This window comes from Dasypus novemcinctus, chromosome 18 (genome assembly GCF_030445035.2).
Source record: "Dasypus novemcinctus isolate mDasNov1 chromosome 18, mDasNov1.1.hap2, whole genome shotgun sequence".
In the NCBI taxonomy this organism is placed as follows: Eukaryota; Metazoa; Chordata; class Mammalia; order Cingulata; family Dasypodidae; genus Dasypus; species Dasypus novemcinctus.
The window spans coordinates 42,458,751-42,482,872 of NC_080690.1; the positions used below are offsets into that span (position 1 = coordinate 42,458,751).

At 39.3% G+C, this 24,122-nt stretch overlaps 1 protein-coding gene across 1 annotated transcript in view; it reads right to left on the reverse strand.

Annotated features, from left to right (window-relative positions):
* Nucleotides 1–672: 672 nt before the first annotated feature.
* LONP2 (lon peptidase 2, peroxisomal) overlaps nucleotides 673–24,122 on the reverse strand; it is a 163,602-nt gene continuing 140,152 nt past the window's right edge. Inside the window, exons 13-15 of the mRNA XM_004479880.4 lie at nucleotides 7,988–8,195; nucleotides 7,379–7,569; nucleotides 673–4,552 (exon numbers count right to left, since the gene is read on the reverse strand). Coding sequence (XP_004479937.2) covers nucleotides 4,331–4,552; nucleotides 7,379–7,569; nucleotides 7,988–8,195 — 621 coding nt within the window. The 3' untranslated portion in view covers nucleotides 673–4,330. The remainder of the gene's footprint in view (nucleotides 4,553–7,378; nucleotides 7,570–7,987; nucleotides 8,196–24,122) is intronic.

Below are 24,122 nucleotides of genomic sequence, written 5' to 3' on the forward strand. Positions count from 1 at the left end.
TCAATTCTGGGTAAAAAAGTTTACTTCTTTTAACTGTTTTCAGGAAAGGAGGTTGTAAAGTCTCTTCTAAATAAACATTCCTTTTACTTGGTTATATCATACTTGTGTAGCCATTTTTGTGGTGAAAGGAAACAGCAGTTCAGCCACAAATTTGAATCCATTTTTGTTGTAAGAGTGTTTAGAAAAGCAGCTTTTATTCCTCATTTACTTAGGTATGTTTGCAGGTATCATTTTGTGATTTTAACATACTTAAAATATATTGTATAAATTTATATTGTAGAAAGTGTTCAATTATAAAACTATAGAGCTCATCTTATAGACTTGGGAAATTACAAAACACAGATCTATCCAGTTATGACTGCTAACATTTTAATATTTCTAGTCCTTAGGTGTGTGAACATGTTTGCACACATTTATATGGGGGTGGGGTGGGGCAGACAAAAACTAGGATTGAATAATTATGGTCTCTACACATAACATGATCATCTGAACATTTCACTAATCTTGGAAAAACATTTTTTCTAACTTTTGTGAAGATTCCTAATTTTAGTTTCCTGGTGGATATGTATCTAATTGTTTTGGTTATTTATAATGTGTGAACAGTTATATGTTTTCTGATAATGTTTTTGGGATTATTTCCTTTTCTGGGAATCAGATAAAAAATCTTAAACCTTTTTAAAGGTCTTATGCTTTTATTGCTTTGTGGAAAGGGTCCAGCATAGCCTTACAGCAGCAGTTTGAAGGGCTTTCCATACCATTGTAATCTCACATTTTGCTAATTTAAGTAAAACGTAGTACATTTTGTATGTTTGACATCTAAAATTGGGCTGACAAACCACATTCCTTTGTCCCTGATGAGATTTGATTTATCTTGTTCTTTGTTGTGGATACATTCCTCTTTAGGTCCTTCTCTCTTTTGGTGTTCTCTTTCAGGGGAATGTATGGATGGGATAGGTGATATTCTCTTAACTTTGCTCTCTTAAACCTGAATTTGTCCTGCTGAATTAAATCATGGGCCAATATAATGTGTCAGTATCTTGGAAACAATTTTTCTCCTTTCTTTCAGTGATTTTTATTATAGCATGTGTGACTTCTTTTAAGGCCCACATTTCTGTAAACTTTCTTATGTGAATGGCTGTTAATTAGCTCACCAAAAGTAAGTGTACTCTTCCTCTCTCCTCAAGTTGCTCAAGAACTCTTAATATTCTGAAACATTTATCTACAGTGATTCTAGTAATGGTAGAATTTTATTTAATTCATATTCCTGCATGGTAAATTTGGTTAGTAATCCAACTTAAAATAACAATACTGTGGATCAAACTAAACATACCTGGGGGCCAATCTGTGACTACTGCTACATTAGATTGGATGAAAGAGGGAGATGGAAATATAACAGGGTGAATAGAGCATACAAACTGGCACTGTAGTCAATTTATATAGTTTATACAAGAAAGGTAAAGACAGAGTGGCAGTGGGAACCTGTAGCTTGGACCCACTGCTTGAATATTAGCCATTCCCCCCTGACTTCCCCATGTGCCTGTTCTAAATACAAATGGTTAGGGAAACGGATTTGGCTCAACTGATAGAGCAACTGCCTACCACATGGGAGGTACAGGGTTCAAACCCAGGGCCTCCTGACCTGTGTGGTAAGCTGGCCCACATGCAGTGCTGCTGCGCACAAAGAGTGTCGTGTCACAAGGGTGTGAAAACATAGCCTGACTAGAAGTGGTGCTGCACACATGGAGAGCTGATGCAGCAAGATGATGCAACAAAAAGAGACATTGCCGGTGCTGCTGACAAAAAATGCAAGTGGACACAACACACAGTGAATGGACACAGACAGCAGACAACTGCGGTATGGTGGGAAGAGGCCAGGAAAGGAGAGAAAAAGCTTAAAAAAATATACAAATGGTTATTTGGTGGTTTACTGCTTATGGTCTTACGCTAAATCAAATTCTCATTTTTCTAAAAACTGCATCATTCTCCCAAAATTCAGTGTAATAGTTATCAGGAATCTGCTAAAATGTGTGTGGGTTGTAGATTATATAACTGCCTAAATTCTGACCCTTTATCTATTAATTTGTATTTAACCTCTGCCTTACTCTCTGTGAAAGAGGCTGATAGTGGGGATGTGGAAGGTAAAGTGTGATAAGGAGCACTAACATCCCAGTGCCTTGTAGGTACCTTTGGTAAATACATTTTACAGATGTAATTTTCTCTGATCTTTTTAAATTCTGAAAAGCTTCAAAGGTTGACATGGTATAAACATCAGTTCGCCACAATGGTATGAGAGTACTTGGCTTTACAATGCAATATTTTGACAGGTTTGTACTGTTATGTTAATATTTATGGACTGAATCCATAAATATTAAACACTGAAGAACTATTTAGCTCACTATTGGTAAGTATAAATGTTTGAAATAAGTAAATTATGACAAAGCTTTCCCTCATTAAAAAAAAAATCATTTTTAGTACAGTTCATTTACTGGCTATTCCTGGTCAAACTTTTCTGTTTTGTTGCTTTTTTCTTTTTAATAGTGCAATTTTTACTGCACTTTTTTTTTTAACCACTAAATGTTAGTAAAACAACAAAAGGAGCCATTAGCATTGGTCTGTATATCATCAAATTAAATAATGACTATACTTTTGTATTTTCTTTTAAGCTGTTTAAAATTTTCATGGGGATGGGAACTTAAGTACAACTCATTTTGGCTACGTGTGCTTGAATACATTTGCCACTTCAAAAAACACAAAGCTGCTTGATGTTCTAATAATTCCACTTAAACTTTGAATTTGGCAAGGGGATTGGCAGAAAAGTAACATTATGGTTTACTGTCAAGTCCCATTTCAGTAGTTTATAAAATACTGTCAACCCACCTGCACCTCAGCAGTTGATCACTTGACCACACAGTTGATTACACTAATGTATTGTTCACCTGTTCACCAGCTCTGAAGGTGAGGCTGAAGTGAAGCCCAGGGACTGGCACAGGAGCCCAGGGTGGGAGACATCAGGTATCACTGCACCCATCAAGGTGAGAGAATTCTCTGCATTTCAAGCAGCTACCACCACTTAGTTGGAGATGGCATTGGAAATGAAACCCACCTGCATCCCACCCCCTCTTACAAGCTATGGCCAGAATGCAAATCTTGCTTGATGTTGAGAATAAAAAAATCTTTATGTAGTTTAGTTAGTGCCTCCAATTTTTGTTTTCCCTCTTATTTAAAAAAAAAAAAAATGTATGTTTAGTATATTTTAAACCACACTCACAATCCAGAAGTTACTCTAGTCATACATTTATAAACTGTTACATACTCTAGGATCAGTCACTTGAACAAATGACATTTTCCACTGTGTTTGTATAAAAGTGATAAAAAATGACTTAAGGAGGCATGTCTCACCCTGTAGTATGCCTACACCTGGGTCTGGGGTTGTGTATTTTTTTTTTTCCTGGTTAATAAACTCTTCACTCTGAAAAAAGAAAAAAAAAAGTGACGAGTCTAGTCTCTGATGGGTGTTTTGTGGTTATGGTAGAAAGGGCCAATGAGGGGACAGAACCAAGGAAAAATTTTACTTGTATGCCTCAAGTAGACAATTTAGGAATTTTTGATAACCAAGGTATTTAAAACTTGGTTTTAATATGTGAAGTTTCAAAAGCCTGTGCATTAAAGGCATGTGGATACTGGTTAAATATACATCTCAAGGCCTCAGATAGTCTTTAGTTCTAAATACTTTAAATGGTGTGGGAAGAATGCATTCAGATTTTCTCAGAAGCAAGTGGACACAGAAGATGCTGTAATCTGCTTAACAGATAAATATGAAGGTGCATGTTCAGGACTGGATGAAAAATACAGATAATCTCAACATTTAAAACAACTGTTCTTTGTTATTCTGCTGGGCGGAACAAGGTACTTACGTTACAGCAGAACAATTTGGGTGTGGGTTAGCTCCCTCTGGTTGTTGAGAAAGAATTAACACAGTTCTTTTTCCTTCCCAGCCCTAGGGTTTGATGCTGGACGTCTGCAGTGAAGCCCCAAAATTTGCAGTTCTTAGGTGAACAGATGCGTCTGCTCTGTATCGTACTGAGAACTGTTGCTTTATACTTTTCCAGGGACAATGGACCCATTAAAGATGAGCGATTTCAACTTTATTCAATTTATTCAATTAGTATATTTCTGTAATAAAAACTAGCCACCATGTGAGTAAGGTTCATTACTGCTTTGATTATGTTCACAAACATTTTGCTTACCCCTACTGGTATGAATAAAATCAACCTTGTTAGTACCTTCTGGTACTTCATAATTAAAAGTTCTGGTAAGTTGAGAGTTGAGCCTACAATTTGCTATTTAAGAGACCAGATATGGTCTTGACAGTAAATCCACCATCAAAAGCTGCATTAAGAACTTCATCCAGGCAGCTTGCTGTGACAAAACTTAAATCTTGTCGTACATTGCCTGGGATTTCTTCAAGGTCTTTTTCATTCCTCTGAGGAATAATGATTCGCTTCAGTCCTGCTCTGTGTGCTGCCAGCACTTTGTCTTTAATTCCACCCACCTATAAGGAGAGAAAAAAGTTAAAAGTTTATGATGATCTTCTGATTGTGAAAGAAACCCTGACCCACCTTTACACTAAATTCAACCACTGCTATTTTAAAGAGTCTATATCAACATCTACTTTCTAACAGCATGGGCTAGGAGAGCCACTAAAAAGGTTAATAAGTAGTAACAGCATTTTTATTAAATATTAGTATTAAATCTTTTTAAATGGGAAATTCTGCTACTTAATTTTTGATAAACATGAACACCTTATCTTCTGTCAGCTATTCCTCTTCTATTGTACTGTCAAGGTTAACCTATTCTGTAATCACAACCATCTTGACCATAGGTTGATTTTGAAAAATGAGTAAGAATCCTTACATTACTTTAACTAAATACTATTTCTACAGTTTAGTTGTGTGCCAAGATTATTTCCTTTTCTATAGGTTTAAAGCATGACCTCTGTGCTACTTAATGGAGAAGAGTGTCAAGGTCAAATGCAACTTTAAAAAAACACATGATCATTTGTTTAATCATACATTTCTTGCTTAGTATTTGGACAAGGTTTTTTTCTATAGCTTTTTATTTTTCTTAAAGCTTAATGACTATTTTCTTAAAAATGGAGAAAACATATACCCATACTCTAGTGGTGGTTTTAAAATATATCCACAAAATCTCCCTTCAAAAGTTAGGACGTAAAGAAAAAGAATGTGGTAGAAGTGATGCTATATGACTTCCCTGAGTCATAAAAAATGAGAGCTTCTCCATGGATCTTTCTCGGATCACCAGCGCTAAAGGAAGAAGCCAGCTACCATATTTGAGGTCACTTAGGCAGTCTTTGGACAGGCCCATAAGACGAGGAACTAGTGCCTCCTGACAACCAGCACCAACTGGCCAGTCATGTTTGGAAATAGATTATTCAGCCCCATTCAACCTTCAGTCTGGCCAGCATCTTGAATAAGGTGAGACTTCGAGCCAGCACTGCTCAGTTAAGCCTCTCCTGAGTTCTTAACCCACACACCTGTGAGGATGATGTTTATTATTGTTTTGGGGGTAATTTGTTAGGCAGCAATAGATAATACATAAAGCTCTCAATCATACCATCTAGCAAACGTAATCCCTGGATTTTTGCTGGGAAAACTATCTCAACCTCCAATCCTATTTCATTAACCAGAACACATCTTCCAGAAATTTGTTGAATTGTCAGCTGATGACCTATTTTTTTCATTTTTTATTTTTACCCCCCTTCCCACTGCCCTGCTGTTTTTGCTGTTTGTCCATTTGCTGTATGATCTTCTGTGTCTATCTCTCTTTTTGTCTTCTCTTGTTTTCTTCTCTAGGATTCACTGGGATTTGATCCTGCGGACCTCCATTGTGGAGAGAGGTTCCCTGTCACTTGCAACACCTCAGTTCCTAGTTTCTGTTGGTCTCCACTAGACTCTCTCCTTTGTCTCTTGTTGCATCACGCCTTTACCAGGAGGCTCCAGGGGGTCAACCCAGGTCCTTTCATATGGTAGATGGAAGCCCAATCACTTGAGCCACATCTACTTCCCCTAACTTTAACTCCACTTATTTTTGACAATGTTAGATATATTTCCTTGCTTAGTCTACCATCTTAAACCAAGAAACTGAAGTAAGAGTTTATGGTCAATAAAGAACTTGCTCAATCCTTTCAGTAGCACAGCTAGGAGTAACCACGATTGTCACTTGAAAGGCAATAGTTACTGCGATAAGGTGAAGAAAAGATCAGCCATTCCTTCAGGGTACAGATCTCCAAATACTGCATAAGGAATAGGGTTTAGAATATGACTTTTCTTTTGACTTTTTAGTTGAATTAAACTGGGGAACTGAGCATTTTTAGTGATCTTAACTGGCAATTCTATGATCTATTTTTATATTATGTCGTAAAATAAGGACTTTCCGAGAATATTCGAATTTTTGCCACGAACTTGCCAAAATTTTGTCAACTAGTACTGGTAACTAGTAACTTAAAACCCTAAATACTCTCTTCAAGTTCTGTGCATTTTATTACAATAGTTTAGGATATGAACCAAAGACCAAAGGCTCCACATACATAGAGCTTTTTTCAAAATTTGGTAATGAGATATGGTCAATCTTTATTACAGTTTCTATTCTCTTCTAGTCGTTTTTCTATAAATCTATCTACAGTAACCCTGCTGTAAAAAAACAACTATAGTAAGTTTTTTACAGAAGGAAAGAAGGTTTCAAAGGATTATAAAAAGAATTGGCCCATAGGTGGTGCTGCAGGGACAGTTACCGGACATTGTTATGTCCTCCCATGGCCCACTGGGTGGACTGTGGGAGAGTGTGGGCTATGGTGTGGACCACTGACCATGAGGTGCACCGGTGCTCAGAGATGTATTCACCAAATGCAATGAATGTCTCATGATGATGGAGGAGGTTGTTGTTATGGGGGGAGGAGTGGGGTGAGGGGAGTGGGGGGTATATGGGGACCTCAAATTTTTTGAATGTAGTATTAAAAAAATAAAGACAAAAAAAAAAAAAAGAATTGGCCTTAAAGTTTAAAATAGTACTATTTTATACATATGCTATATTGATAACGATTTGTTAACAACAAAAAGCCCTCATATCTTCATCTGATCAGTTGATAATTCTGGTGAGACTAATAATATTTTCTCCTTAACAAGTCTTCTAAAATCTGGGAAAAATTGTCAGCTTTTCTTTCATTTGAAATTTTAAAATATTAGTTATGAGTATAAAAATTCAACAGGTTTTAAAAACCAAGGTATTCACAGGAAGAAGACAAATCACTATTTAAATTTAAAATTTCAAAATACAGGTAAATGGATTTCTTCATACTTACTGGAAGAACAAGACCTCTCAGCGTAATTTCTCCAGTCATGGCTACATCTGAACGAACCAGCCGCCCACTAAAAAGTGAGGCAAGACAGGTTACTATGGTAACTCCAGCAGATGGTCCATCTTTTGTGACAGCTCCAGCTGGGAAGTGCAGATGGATGTCAGTGTTGTCAAGAAGATCAAAACTTCCAAAAGCTTTAAAAAGGAAAAGAAGATTTTAAAGTAGAAAAATTAAGCCTATTTTCTTTTTCTCCTAAAAAGAAAATCAAAGAATAAAAATGAACATTTTGGGTACATGAATCCTTCAAATTATCAATGGTAGTACAATTAAAATGGGACTCTGGAAGAATACTAGTTTCATTCTATTCCATGAAGGATTAAAAACAAACCTAACCCCTTTGACTTGGTTTCTAATTCAAGCACTAGACAATCAATCTAAAATGGGAAATAGAATTTCCATAGGGGTTCAAAATTAAATGTCTGCATTTTACTGAATGGTGTAACATAATTTAAAGTTATCTTAGTCTTTGTCACAGAATTGTGAGATGCCTCTTGATCATGATCCAAGGTTTTTCATGCACAGCTGTATCTCAGGTATATCTAGGTCACTTACCATTAGTCAGCTGGTATTTCTTCGCATTACTACGGAGCCAGCTAATAGCGAGATGGGCAGACTCCTTCATGACATCCCCTAGCTGGCCAGTCAGAGTTAACTGACCGTCACCATCCATTCGACTTGCCTCCACAAACATGATTTCCCCACCTAAAGGTGTCCACACCAACCCTATTGCCACCCCTGGTTGGCTCAAACGCTGAGATACCTTGAAAGAAAGAAGAAAAATTATCAGAGTTGGGACAAAAAAGTGCCAAATTATCTTTAGGCTGAGTAGTCACCCTACCCTGCAAGAGTTCCCTTTCCATGGAGCTACACCTCAAAATACTTATTTATATAACTAGAGTCTGAATCACACTTATTAGCTAGATTTCTGCCAGAAGAAAAACCTAAATGTCCTTTTTTGATACTTGTCAGAAACAAATTTACTTTAGAACGTGTGAATGACTTGCCTTTTTAAAAAAACTTTCTAAAATTAAAAAAAAAATTTTTCATTTTTAGGAAGTACTGGGGAATTGAACTTGTGACTGACGTGGGATGTAGGTGCTCAACCATTGAGCTACATCCGTTCCCCAATAACTTTGATTTTAAAGAGCCAGATCTAGTTACAAATGCCCTAATTTTCAAGACCCAAATGCAACTGTTCATCTAGATATTTATATTAGGTTGCATACATACTCTAGAACTTCAGTTTCATTTTAGGTAATCAGGAATTTGTTTCAGAATGTAGAAACCCTCTTTTCTCTGCCCTTTATTTTCTCTGTTCTTGATATAGAGATACTATAAAATACCACTAAATGGTGTCCTAGATTCCTTCCTGTGTGGCTGAAGGCACACTGTACTTCCTCACTGGCATTTTACATTTAACATGTCACCTCACATTATGAGCCCAGGTGATAAACAACATAGGTTAACATATCAAAGTTACGGAAACATGTAAAAAGTCGCAGATAAAAAACAGTAATATGTGAACTTTAATAGTACTCTCTGAAACTCCAAATTTCCTTTGCAATACAAGTTGTCCATACCAGAGGAACTGAGCACAGTCTGCCAAACAATACCTAATCGAAATAAGAGATTTTTCTATGGAGAGGTAATTTTCTCACTAACAAACAGAAGACTATTTAGCTGGAGTTTCTGGTTACAGGGCTGTATCAATAGGCATGTTTGCTTAGTCCTTTTCCAAGGGTCTTAGATTACTGGTGAAAACTATAGCTGATTTAAAAACTTATTTCAAAAATCATGTGTGGCATCAACTGAAGCTACTGGGCACTTATTTTCAGTAGTAAACATAAATGCCTATTTTTTTTTTTCTTCCCCTCCCGCTGCCCCACCCCACTTTTTTGCTGTCTGTATCCATATGCTGTGTGATCTTGTGATCTTCTGTATCTGTTTCTCTTTCTGTCTTCTCATCTTTCTCCTCTAGGATTTCTCAGGATTAGATCCTGGGGACATCTGATGTGGAAAGAGGTTCCCTGTCAATTGTGCCACCTCAGTTCCTGGTCTCTGCTGCACTTCTCCCTGAATCTCCCCTTCGTCTCTCTTTTGTTGTGTCATCATCTTGCTGTGTGACTCACTTGTGTGGGCACTGACTCGCTGTATGGGCACAGGGCCTGCTTTGCAGGCACTCAGCTCACTATGCAGGCACTGGTTCGCCACACAGGCACTGGCACACCATGCAAGCACTTAGGTGGGCCCTCGGCTCACCACGTGGGCACTTGGTTCACCATGTTGGCACTTGCATGGGCCGCTGGCTTGCCACGCGGGCACTGGCCTGCTGTGCAGGCACTAGCTCACCATGTGGGCACTCACATGGGCACTCAGCTTGCCACGTGGGCACTCACGTGGGCACTAGGCTCACCACGTGGGCACTTGGCTCACCGCAAAGGCACCCACCTGGGCACTCGGCTCACTGGGCGGGCACTTGGCTCACTGCACACGCACTCAGCTGTCTATGCAGGCACTGGCTCGCTGCGCAGGCTCGTTTTCTCTTCTTTTTCACCAGAAGGCCCCATATGGTACCCAGAGGCCTTATCACTTGAGCCACACCCACTTCCCTAAAAGCCTATTTTTAATGTTAGTTTTATTTTTTAAACTATTTCTCCTTAACTTTAATTGGTATGTTAAAGACTTGCAAGGCCAAATTCCAGCATTAGTTAAGACTGATACTATGCACCACAGATCACATTTCCCTCTACTTTGGCACCTGCCCTATAGCTATATTTATATGAAGAGAAATACACAAAAGATCAATGATATTTGAGGAAAACTTAGAGGCAACTGTTTATAAAAATGTACACATATTTTCTATTTTCTAATACAGTATCAATTCTCTACACCTGATCAACAGAAGGTGGGATTTTGTTAGGGGTTCCTATTTATTACATAACTCCTTTCTAGGGTTTGGTGATAATGGAATCTTGTATAATTTAAAAGAAAAAGCAAAGTTTAGTATAATTTTGTTATAACAGAAACAATCCCATTCTTACAGCTGAATAGTCAATCCTTAATTCTGATGTAAGAATAATACCAAAAAATACTCCCAAAGAAGCAGTAGTAAGATTCTAGTTAATTACTATGTTGCTTCCAGAAACCGAGCCAATAAAACACTCAGAAAACAAGGAACAGAAGGGAACTTCCTCAACATGATAAATAGCATTATGAAAAACCCACAGTGAACATCATATTCAACTGAATGGTGAAAGACTGAAAGATGCCCCCTAAGACCAGGAACAAGACAAGGATGCCCACGTTACTGCTTTTAAAAGATACTGGAGGAAAACGGACTTTGGCCCAGTGGTTAGGGCGTCCGTCTACCATATGGGAGGTCCGCGGTTCAAACCCGGGGCCTCCTTGACCCGTGTGGAGCTGGCCATGCGCAGTGCTGATGCGCGCAAGGAATGCCGTGCCACGCAAGGGTGTCCCCCGCGTGGGGGAGCCCCACGTGCAAGGAGTGCGCCCGTGAGGAAAGCTGCCCAGCGTGAAAAGAAAGTGCAGCCTGCCCAGGAATGGCACCGCCCACACTTCCCGTACCACTGACGACAACAGAAGCGGACAAAGAAACAAGACGCAGCAAATAGACACCAAGAACAGACAAGCAGGGGAGGGGGGGGAAATTAAATAAATAAATAAATCATTAGTGTGGTACATTCATTGCATTTGATGAATACATTTAAAAAAAAAAAATAATAAAAGATACTGGAAGGTCTACCCAGAGCAATTAGGCAAGGAAAAGAAATAAAAGGCATCCAAATTGGAAAGGAAGAATTAAAATTATCCCTATTCATACACACGACAGGATCTTACAAGTAGAAGACCCAAAAATCTACAAGAAAGGCAACTAGAGCTAATAAACACATTCAGCTAAGTGGCAGGGTATAAAACTAACACACAAAAACTATCAGTGTTTCCATACATTAGTAATGAATAGGAAGAGGTATTTAAAAAAATCCATTTACAATAGCAACTAAAAGATATCCAGGAAATATCTAGGAATAAATTTAACCAAGGATGTAAAGGACTTGAAAGTGGAAAAATGCAAAATATTGTTGAAAGAAATAAAAGACCTAAATAAATGAAGTACATACTATGTTCGTTGATTGGAAGACTAAATTTGGTTATCAATTCTATGCAAAGTGGTTTACAGAGTCAACACAATCGCAATAAAAATGCCAACAGCCTTCTTTTCAGAAATGGAGAAGCCAATCATCAAATTTTTTTTTAAAGATTTATTTATTTTGCTCCCCCTCCCCCACCCCCAGTTGTCTGCTCTCTGTGTCCATTCGCTGTGTGTTCTTCTGTGTCTGCTTCTATTCTTGTCAGCGGCCTGGGAATTTGTGTCTCTTTTTGTTGTGTCATCTTGCTGCATCAGCTCTCAGTATGTGTGGCACCATTCCTGGGCAGGCTGGACTTTCTTTAGCACTGGGCGGCTCTCGTTATGGGGTGCACTCTTTGTGCGTGAGGCTCCCCTACGTGGGGGACACCCCTGCGTGCCACGGCACTCCTTGTGTGCATCAGCACTGCACATGGGCCAGCTCCACATGGGTCAAGGACATCCTGGGTTTGAACCACAGACCTCCCATGTGGTAGGCGGATGCTCTATCTGTTGAGCCAAGTCTGCTTCCCCTACCAGCAAATTTATTTGGAACTTTAAGGAGCCCTGAATAGCCAAAACCATGTTGAAAAAGAACAAAGTTGGAGGACTTGTACTTCTTAAGTTAAAAATTTATTTCAAAGCTACAGTAATCAAAACTGGTACTGGCACAAGGACAGATATATAGACCAATGGAATTGAACTGGGAGTTCAGAAGTAACCCCCCACATCTATAGCCAAGTGTTTTTTTCTTTTTTTAGGAGGTACCGGGGACAGAACCCAGGACCTTGTACATGCAAAGCAGGTGCTCAACCACTGAGCTACACCTGTTCCACAACCAATTAAAAAAAATTTTTTTTTAATGGTTACCAAATCTCCTCAATGGGGAAAGTAATAGTCTCTTCAACAAATGGTGCTGGGAAAACTGGATACCCAAATGCAAAAGAATGAAACTGGACCCCTATTTCATACTATATACAAAATTAACTCAAAACAGATTCAGCAACCTGAATAAAGGAACTACTCTTAGTAGAAGACAAAGGAAAATAGTTGTTTTTGGCAATGGGTTTTTAGATAGGACACCAAAAGCAAAAGAAAAAATAGACTTCTGTGCATCAAAGCATATCAAGAAAGTGAAAAGACAACTTACGGAATGGGAGAAAATATTTGGAAACCATATCTCAAAGGTTTAATATTCAGAATATATAAAGAACTCCTATAACAAAATAACAACAACACAGTTAATAGGCTGTGACAGTTTGAAACTTTTTGTGGATCCCAGAAGTGATCATGTCCTTAGAACTAATCCATTCCTGTGCATGTAAACATATTGCAGATAGGATCTTTTGATTAGATTCAGTTAAGGGACATTCCTTTTGATTAGATCACTTCAATAGGGCATGACCCAGGGTGGGTCTTAATTTTTTTACTGGAGTCCTTTATAAACTGGAGAAACATGCAGAGATATGGGGGAAACATGTAGAGACAAAGGAGAAACATTCAGAGACCAGAAAAAAAGCCACAAAGACAGAGAGAAGGAACCCAGGAGCTCAGAGAAGAACCTAAGAGAGAGAAAAACCACCAACGGAGCAGCCTGAAGCAGACTTAGCAATGAGGCCCAGAGGAGAGGGGAGAGACAAATGGATCGGTGTTGTGCCCTGCCATGTCATGTACCTGACTGCCCACAGCTGTAACTTAGTGAGAGAGCATCTCTTGATGATACCTTGATTTAGACAATTTCACAGCCTCAGAACTGTATAAGCTTTTAACCTAATAAACTGCCAATATAAAAGCCCATTTCTGGTGTATTGCTCCCAGTTGCTTTTAGCAAACTAAAATATGGGCCAAAGACTTGAATAGACATTTCTCCAAAGATACATGGAAAGAAGTCCCACATCATCACCCATTAGGGGAAATGCAAATCAAAACTACAATGAAATACTATTTCATACCCACTAGAATGGCTATGGCTGCAAATGATGAAAATAAGTGCTGTAGAGGATGTAGAGAAATAATAAACTTGTTTAATTTTGGTAGGAATTTAAAATGGTGTAGCCATTGTGGAAAACAGATTGGCAGTTCCCCAGAAAGTTAAGTATATAGAATTACCATAGGACCCACAATCCCACTTCTAGGTTTGAACCCCACAGAACTGAAAGCAGGGATTCTGACAGATATAGCAGCATAGGAGCAGCATTCACGATGGCCAAAAGGTAGAAGCAATCAAAGTGTCCATCAACAGATGAATGGATAAACAAAATGTGGGTCTATACACACAATGGAATATTATTTACCCCAAAAAGGGAATGAAGTTCTAACAAGGAAGAACTTTTGTTTCAGTTTCCTAGGCTGTTCAAGCAAATACCATGAAATGGGTTGGGTTAATCAATGGGCATCACCAGGGTGAAGCTTTCCCTCTGAAGACTGTGGTGGTCTGGGGATGGCTGCTGGTGATTCTTGGTCCTTAAGCTTGTCATATGGCAATGCACACAGTGGCCTTGTCATTCTCTTCAGGGTTTCATTGATTTCATCTTCTTATTTCCTATGGCTTTCTCTTTCTCTGAGTTTCATTCTGCTTATAAAGGACTCCAGTAATAGAATTAAGAACCATCCTAAGGTGGACCACACCTTAAATGGAATAACCTCAACAAAACAGTCTACTTAAAATGGGTTCACACCCCTAACAATGGGTTAAATTTAAGAACAAAGTTTTTTGAGGGTATATACAGCTTCAAGTCAATACAACCTTGAAGGGAGATACAATAGGACAAATATTGTAGGAGTTCATGTATTTAAAATAACTAGAATATGCAAATTTATAGAGACAGAAAGTAGATTATAGGTTGCCTGGGGTGGGGAAGGGGAAAAGGAATAGGGAGTTAATGTTTAATGGGTTTCTGCTTGGAGTGATGAAAAAGTTTTGGTAATGGACTGAGCTGATGGGTATACAACACTGTAAATCTAATTAATACCACTGAATTGTATGCTTAAAAATGGTAAATTTTATATTATATATATTTTATCACAATAAAAAAATTTTAAAGGCCAATTAATCATCAAAAAAATGAACTCAAGATAGCTAAATGCCACTTTTAAAAAAAGATTTATTTATTTCTCTCCCCTCCCCCCCCACCCCAGTTGTCTGTTCTCTGTGTCTATTTGCTGCATCTTCTTTGTCCGCTTCTGTTGTTGTCAGTGGCATGGGAATCTGTGTTTCTTTTTGTTGTGTCATCTTGTTGTGTCAGCTCTCCATGTGTGTACGGCACCATTCCTGGGCAGGCTGCACTTTCTTTCGCACTGGGCGGCTCTCCTTACAGGGCACACTCCTTGCGCGTGGGGCTCCCCTACGCAGGGACACCCCTGTGTGGCATGGCACTCCTTGCGCACATCAGCCCTGCGCATGGGCCAGCTCCATACGGGTCAAGGAGGCCCGGGATTTGAACTGCAGACCTCCCACGTGGTAGATGGATGCCCTAACTATTGAGCCAAGTCCGCCGCTCCAACTCTTTTTTTAATAAAGTGTAGGATGATCTTATTTCTTTTGGAAACTTTACTGCATATGAAAACATTACCTATGATACTGTACTGTTCCTAAATCTGAAACCTAGATTAAATTCCTAGAACCCATTTTCCCACCTGTTTATAGGGAATTCTAAAAGGATATAGCTCACCAATAAAAGTGTGCCTTTTCATCCTCCTTCCTCACTGCCAGTTTGTTAGGTCAGTAGCATTTTTGGTATTAATATATTTTTGCAGATTCATCTTCAATGAAAGTAAAGAACAGTAAGGGGTGGTGTAAAGTTATTAAGTATACGTACAAGGTTAGGATTACAAAAACAACAGTTTTTTGTTTTTGTTTTTTCCTTTAGGAGGCACTAGGAACTACACCCAGGACTTCCCATGTGGGAGGCAGGAACTCAACTGCTTGAGCCACAACTCCTCCCTGCTTGTTGTCTGCTTGTTGCTTTTGCTTGATGCCTGCTTGTTGGTTGTTTGTCTTCTTTAGGAGGCCTGGGAACCAAACCTGGGACCTCTCATGTGGGAGGCAGGCACTCAACTGCTTGATCCACATCTGCTCCCCCAGCAGGATTTTTTTTCTGATGGCTGAGGATAGGTATATTTGTTTTGGGGGAGTATAGTCATTGCAGGAATTAGTCCTTGTTCATTTTTTATTGTGTGCCAGGTAGTATGGTGGGTGCTTTATGTGTATTAACTCAGCAAATTATTATTATTTTAAGATTTATTATTTATTATTTATTTCCTTTCCCTTGTTGTTTGTGCTTGCTGTGGTGCCTAAGTGCTTGAGCGACCTCAGCTCCCTGCTTTGTTGGGTCTCTCATTATGTTTTTCCTCCTTGTGTCTCTTGCTGTGCTAGCCTGTTGCATCAGCTTGCTGTGTTGCTCATTTCCTTTAGGAGGCACTGGGAACTGCCTGGGACCTCCCATGTAGTAGGTGGGAGCTTGATCACTTGAGACGCATCTGCTTCTTGTCACCAAATTAAAACAACTAATAAGATTCATGTAACTATCCCCATATATCAGATGGACACCAAATCCAAGGAGGTGGGTAAATGGCTTATCATTTAGTGAGTAAGAGGACTTCCTTGCTGTTTTCCAACTTTATTCTTCCTCCTTTCTATTAAACCCCTATGTAGCAGTTTGATATAATTGATGAATTCCAAAAAGAAATATTGTATTATGCTTGTAATCTGATCTGTACCTGGGCATGATTGAGTTACGATTAGGGTGTTAACTAGCCTCACCCTTGGTGGGTGGGGACTCACACATAGAAGGCATGGCAGTGAGAGCAGGAGGGAGTGCGAGAGCGGAGCCACTGGCAGGTGGTTAGTGCCTGTCCTGAGAATCAGTGAGGGGACTTTACAGTGAGCCAGGCTGCTAGGAGCAGGGACCCCCACCCTGCAGTCCCCCTGCAGTCCCAGGAGTGCGTGTGCGAGCTGGCTGGACACAGGGCCCACCAAGGTCCTGCCAGCTGACTAGAAAGCACCTGCACAGCTCTCCAAGAAAGACCCACATGGATCCCAGGACTGGCTGAGTGGTGACGTGATCCTGCTGGAGCAATTTCCAGAAACTACAAAGCAGGAGGTGTCTGGATGTACATTTGGAGAGACTGCGACAAAATTAGTGCTTCCTCAAGATAAAACGGCAGGTTTCTAACACTGAACTCAGAAGCTGTGGGAAGGTAAATCCCTTCCCCCTAGGGGCAAAGGGCTGCAACTTTCCCTGAGAACTAGCGGCCACAAGGCAGAATTCCCAAGCCTTGTGTTCCCCTAAACGCATGAGCCCTAAGCCCGTGTTCCCTGAACCCCTGCAACCCACATCTCAAAGACCCATGTACCCCGAGTCCACATTCTCCCAGGCCTCTCTTTTCCAAACACAGTACTCCTGGAAATCTGGCATTGCCCTAGCCCATCGGGCTAACTTTGGGAGTGGGAGGGTTTAGGTGGAAGATGCAGAAGGGCCCAAGGAGTGCAGGTTCAATTTTCTGGTCCCCCTCTTTTACTGAGTTTGGAGGAGCATATCAGCTGACTTGGGGAGAGCCTAGGAAGAGAGGAGAGGCGAATCTGCTGAGAGCCTGATTTACCTAAACGCCTGGGATAGGAATCTTGGTGGGGGAGAATGTGGAGTCAGAAAACTAACTAGCCCCTCTATAGCACACCTAAGGAAGAGGGACAGTAGGCTGTGCTTGGCAGGCTTACAAAAATATATTTAGGGTTCCTGGAAAGGGGTGGGTGCTTTCACTCAAGAAATTAAGAGACATTATTTTCTGAGGAGAGTTGATTCTTCAGGGACCCATTTGAATCTCCACCGGGAGCCTCACAGCCTTCCTCCTGCCCTGGGAGAGAGGGAAATGAGGAAGGGAGGAAGGGGGAATGCCAGACTCCTAAGCAGTTTATTCAATTGCAAAGAGGATTCCTTCCTTGAAGACTTGTCTCGTCTTTCTTGTTGGCTTGTTTTCTTGTTTCTCCTTCCTCTTTATCCCCTCAAGGCCCTTTTACTTCTTTTTTTTCTTTCTTGCTACTCCCCTTTCATTTTTCTCTTTTCCTTCCTCTTTTTTTTAAATATTAGGTGTGGCAGGCGACAATTCTTATTTACTGCGCTTCCTTGTCCTCAATTTCCTCCTTCCTGTGTGTACTGATTTTGGCTATCAACTCTATCCCCTTTCCTTTACACCTTTCTATCCTCCATCATTTATTGTTTCTCTTGCATTCTACCTCTTTTTGTTTAGCCTCCAATATTTCTGACTTTTTATCTCTAATACCTCTTTTCTGTTTTCTATCTTTTATTCACTCTTTATATTATTGTCCTTTCTTTTCTCTTTACCTCTCTCCAGACCACACTGGCCTTTTATTTTATTTTTTGCATTGCTTGTGTTTGATTTTTTGCATTGTTTTAGGGATTACAAAACAAAGCACAACTTGTTTCCCTCTTCTTCCTCAGATCCACTGAGTCTGGGCCTAGACCCTTGACTCTTTGGGGTCAGGTCCATGTTGGTGACAGACATCACCAGGGAGACAAGACAGTCTGAGGAAGTGCTGTTGGCGACCCTGGAACACACTGGCCTTTTAATTCACACTATATTCCTCCCCATATTCAGTTTACTATCCCATTATAGGTACTCCACTTTTTTTACTGTTATAACCCTACACAGCTTATATGAATTCAATATCCATTCTCCTAGATCTCAAACAGTTCTTCTGCTAACATCCATTATCAATACTACTATTATCTTTTTCTTTTCTCACCCCTTTTGCTTCTCTGGTCCTAATACTTTCCTTCAAGGGAAATTAGCCAACAACAAGGAAATAGAATAAGAACAACAAAGTGACAAAGGGAAGACTTAACATGCACATAAAAACAACAACTAATTGAACCCCGACATGAAAAACTAATCAACTAAATAAACCCATGAAGATACAATGATGACTAGACAGCAACAAAAAAATACAAACCATACTGATAATCAGTAAAACATGACCCAATCCAATGAACAAACTAAAAACCATGAAGAGGAGTGGAACACGAAACAACTAATTAAAGCTCTCAAAACATGTATCATGGACTAATTTAATGAAATGAAGGAAGAGATTAAGGATATTTAGAAAACACTTGGGGAGCATACAGAAGAAATCATGCACAAAAAGATAACGGATATGATAGTGATAAACAGCACAATCCAAGAAATCAAAAATATACTCTCAGCAAATAACAGCAAATTTGAAGAGGCAGAGGAAAGAATTAGTGATTTGGAAGAGAGTTCATCTGAAATCAAACAGATAGTAGAATTGATTGATAAAAAGATAGAAAAAATCCAGCAGGGAATTAGGACCTGAATGACAAGGCAAAACATGCAAACATTATAGGCACTCCAGAAGGAGAAGAGAAGGGAAAGGGGACAGAAGGGGTGTTGGAGGAAATAATGGCTGAAAACTTCCCAAACCTACTGAGGAAGATGCATGTACATGTTCAGGAAGCACAACACACCCCAAATAGCATAAATCACAACAGGCCTACCCCAAGACATATACTTGTCAAATTATCCAAAGCAGAAGACAAAGAGAAAATACTAAAAGCAGCAAGAAAAAAGAGAACCATCACTTACAAAGGAGGCTCCATAAGATTAAGTGTTGATTTCTCATCTGAAACCATGGAGACAAGAACGCAGTGGAATGACATAGTCAAGGTACTAAAAGAAAAGAATTTCCAACCAAGAATACTCTATCCAGCAAAGCTAGCTGGGGATGGAGAGTTCAAAATATTCACAGATAAAAAGAAACTGAGAAGAGTATGCCAACAAGAAACCTGCCCTTCAAGAAATACTAAAGGGAGTTCTGCAGGAGGAAAGAAAAAAACAAGAGAGACAGAGCTGGAAGAGAGTGTAGGACCAACTAAAATGACCAAAAGAGATAAAAAAATCAAACAACATATGACAAACACAAATCCAAAGAAAATACAGCTGATATAAGTAATAACACTGAATGTCAATGGATTAAACTCACCTTTTAAGAGATACAGGTTGGAAGATTGGATAAGGAAATACAACCCATCTATATGCTGTCTATAAGAAACACATCTTAGGGAAACGGACTTGGCCCAGTGGTTAGGGTGTCCGTCTACCACATGGGAGGTCCGCGGTTCAAACCCCGGGCCTCCTTGACCTGTGTGGAGCTGGCCCATGCGCAGTGCTGATGCGCGCAAGGAGTGCCCTGCCACGCAGGGGTGTCCCCTGCGTAGGGGAGTCCCAGGTGCAAGGAGTGCGCCCGTAAGGAGAGCTGCCCAGCACGAAAGAGAGTGCAGTCTGCCCAGGAATGGCGCCGCCCACACTTCCTGTGCCGCTGACGACAACAGAAGCGGACAAAGAAACAAGACGCAGCAAAAAGACACAGAAAACAGACAACGGGGGGGAGGGGAGGAGATTAAAAAAAACAACAACACATCTCAGACCCAAGGATTCAAGGAGATTGAAAGTGAATGGCTGGAAAACAATCTTACAGGCAAACAATAACCAAAAAAGGGCAGGAGTAGCTATATTAATATCAGACAAAATAGACTTTAAATGTAAAACAGTTGTGAGAGACAAAGATGGACACTACATATTAGTGAAAGGGATAATCTTTCAAGAAGACAGAGCAATCATAAATATTTATGCCCCTAATAAGGGCACCTCCACATATGTAAGGCAAACACTGCAAAACCTAAGGGAAGGAATAGATGCCTCAAGAATTATAGTGGGGGACTTTAACACACCACTGTCACCATCGTACAGAACATCTAAAAAAAGAATCAATAAAGAAACAAAGACTTTGAACAATATGTTAGAGGATATGGATATCATAGACATATACAGAACATTACACCCAAATACAGCAGGATATACATTCTTCTCAAGTTCACATGGATCATTCTCTAAGATAGACCACATGCTGGGTCACAGAGAAAGTCTCAGAAAGATTGAAATCATACAAAATAATTTCTCCGACCACAGTGGAATGAAGCTGTAAATCTGCAAGGGCCAGAGACCCAGATTTAGCACCAAGATATAGAAGTTAAAAAACACACTCTTAGAAAAACAGTGGGTCAAAGAAGAAATCTCAACAGAAATCAATAACTACCTTGAAACTAATGAAAATGATAACACAACATATCAAAACTTATGGATGCAGCAAAAGCTATACTGCAAGGAATTTTCATAGCCATAAATTCATACCTCAAAAAAGAAAAGCTAAAACTGAAGAACTAACTGCACAATTGGAGGAATTAGTAAAAAAACAACAAACTAACCCAAAGAAAGAAGAAATAACAAAGATCAGAGCAGAACTAAATGTAATAAAAAATAAGCACTTGAAAAAATAAACAAAGAGCTCTTCTTTGAGAAGATCAATGAAATTGACAAACCCTTAGCTAGACTAACAAAGAAAAAAAGAGAGAAGATGCAAATACACAAAATAAGAAATGGGAAAGGGGATATCACCACTGACCCCACTGACATAAAGACTATCATAAGAGGATACTTTGAAAAATTATATTCCAACAAGAATGACAATTTAGAGGGAATAGACAAATTCCTAGAAACACATAAGCAGCCTACATTGATGAAAGAAGAAATCGATGATCTCAACAAACTAATCACAAGAGATAGAATCAGTCATTAAAAACCTCCCAACTAAGAAGAGCCCTGGACCAGATGGTTTCACAGGTGAATTCTACCAAACATTCCAGAAAGAACTAACACCAATTTTGCTTAAACTTTTCAAAAAAATTGAAATAGAAGGAATATTGCTTAACTCATTCTATGATGCCAACATTATCTTAATACTAAAGCCAAACAAAGACACCACAAGAAAGGAAAATTACAGAGAAATCTCTGTAATGAACGTAGATGTGAAAATCCTCAACAAAATACTTGCTAATTGCATTCAACAACCCACTAAACAAATTATACACCACGACCATGTGGGTTTCATTCCTGGTATGCAAGGATGGTTCAACATAAGAAAAACAATTAATGTAATACACCACATAGACAGATTGAAGGAAAAAAAACACATGATCATATCTATAGATGCAGAAAAAGCATTTGCTAAAATACAGCACCCTTTCTTGATAAAAATACTGCAAACATAGGAAGAGAAGGAAACTTTTTGAACATGATAAAGGGTATGTACGAAAAACCCACAGCTAATATCATTTATGATGGTGAAATCCTAAAATCTTTCCCTTTAATATCAGGAACAAGGCAAGGATGTCCACTATCCTCCCTTCTACTTAACATTGTGTTAGAATAGTTGCTCAAGCACTGAGGCAAGAACCAGATATAAAAAGGATCCACATAGGAAAGGAAGAAGTCAAAATTTCACTATTTGCAGATGACATGATCCTATACATAGAAAGCCCTGAGAAACCTACAACAAAGCTTCTAGAACTTATGAATTCAGTAAAGTTGCAGATTTTAAAATCAATGCACAAAAATCAGTAGCATTTCTGTACACTGATGATAAGCAATCTGAGGAGGAAATCAAGAAACAAATACCATTTATAATAGTAAATAAAAAAATCAAATACCTAGGGATAAATTTAAAGATGTAAAAGACTTATACACAGAATATTACACAACACTGTTCAAGGAAATCAAAGAAGACCTAAATAAATGGAAGAATATTCCCTGTTTATAGATAGGAAGACTAAATATTATTAAGATATCTATCTTACCAAACTGATCTACGATTCAATGCAATTCCAATAAAAATCAACAGCATTTTTTAATGAACTAGAAAAACTACCTATGAAATGTATTTGGAAAGAGGCCCCGAATAGCCAAATACATATATTGAAAAAGAAAAATGAAATCGGAGGAATCACACTATCTGACTTCAAAACATATTACAAAGCTACAGTAGTGAAAACAGCATGGTACTGGCACAAGAACAGACACTGACCAATGGAACCGAATTGAGAGTTCCGATATAGATCCTCATATATACAGTCATCTGATATTTGACAAGACCATCAAACCCACTCAACTGGGAGAGAATGGTCTGTTCAACAAATGGTGCCTAGAGAATTGGATATCCATATGCAAAAGAAGGAAAGAGGATTACCATCTCATACCTTATACAAAAATCAACTCAAGATGGCTGAAAGACCTAAATATAAGAGCCAAGACCATAAAGACCTTAGAAAATAATGTAAGGAAGCATCTACAGGATCTTGTAATAGGAAATGGCTTCACGAAATTCCCATCCAAAGCATGAGCAGTAAAAGAACAAATAGATAAATGGGACTTCCTCAAAATTAAAGCCTTTTGCACCTCAAAGCAATTTGTCAAGAAAGTGAAAAGAAAGCGTACCCAATGGGAGAAAATATTTGGTAACCATATATCTGATAGGAGACTTTTATTCTGCATACACAAAGAACTCCTAGGGTGGTGGACTTGGCCCAGTGGTTAGGACTTCCATCTACCACATGGGAGGTCTGCGGTTCAAACCCCCGGCCTCCTTGACCCATGTGGAGCTGGCCCATGCGCAGTGCTGATACACGCAAGGAGTGCCGTGCCATGCAGGGGTGTCCCCCTGCATAGGGAAGTCCCATGCACAAGGAGTGCGCCCCATAAGGAGAGCCACCCAGCACCGAAAAAGAAAGTGCAGCCTGCCCAGGAATGGCGCCGCACACATGGAGAGCTGACACAACAAAAAGAAACACAGATTCCTGTGCCGCTGACAACAGAAGCGGACAAAGAAGACGCAGCAAATAGACACAGAACTGGGGTGGGGGGTGTGGGGAAGGGGAGAGAAATAAATAAATCTTTAAAAAAAAAATACTATATCTCGAAAATAAAAAGACAAAGAGCCCATTTGAAAAATGGGTAAAAACCTGAACAGATGCTTTTCCAAAGAAGAAATACAAAAGGCTAAAAAGCACATGAAAAAATGCTCAAACTCACTAGCTATTAGGGAAATGCAAATCAAAACTACAATGAGATGCCATCTTACTCACATAAGACTGGCAACTATCAAAAAAACAGAAGACTACAAGTGCTGGAGAGGATGTGGAGGAATGGGAACACTCGTTCACTGCTGGTGGGAATGCAGAAGGATCCAGTCATCTGGAGGACAGACTGGAGGTTTCTCAAAAAACTAGCTATAGATCTGCCATATGAGCCAGCAATTCCACGGCTGTATATATACCCAGAGGAACTGAAAATAAGGACACAAACTGATATATGCACACCAGTGTTCATAGCAGCATTATTCACTATTGCCAAAGTTGGAATCAACCCAAATGCCCATCAACAGATGAATGGATAAATAAAATGTGGTATATACATACAATGGAATATGAAGGAATACAGTACAAACACATGTGATAACATGGATGCATCTTGAGCACCTTATGTTGAGTGAAGCAAGACAGGCATTGAAAAACAAATACTACTTGACCTCTCTGATATGAAACAAGGAAACCAAGCTGTCTCAGAGAACTAGACACTGGAAGATAGGCTTAAAGGAATTTTGGGCAGGGGAGAGGA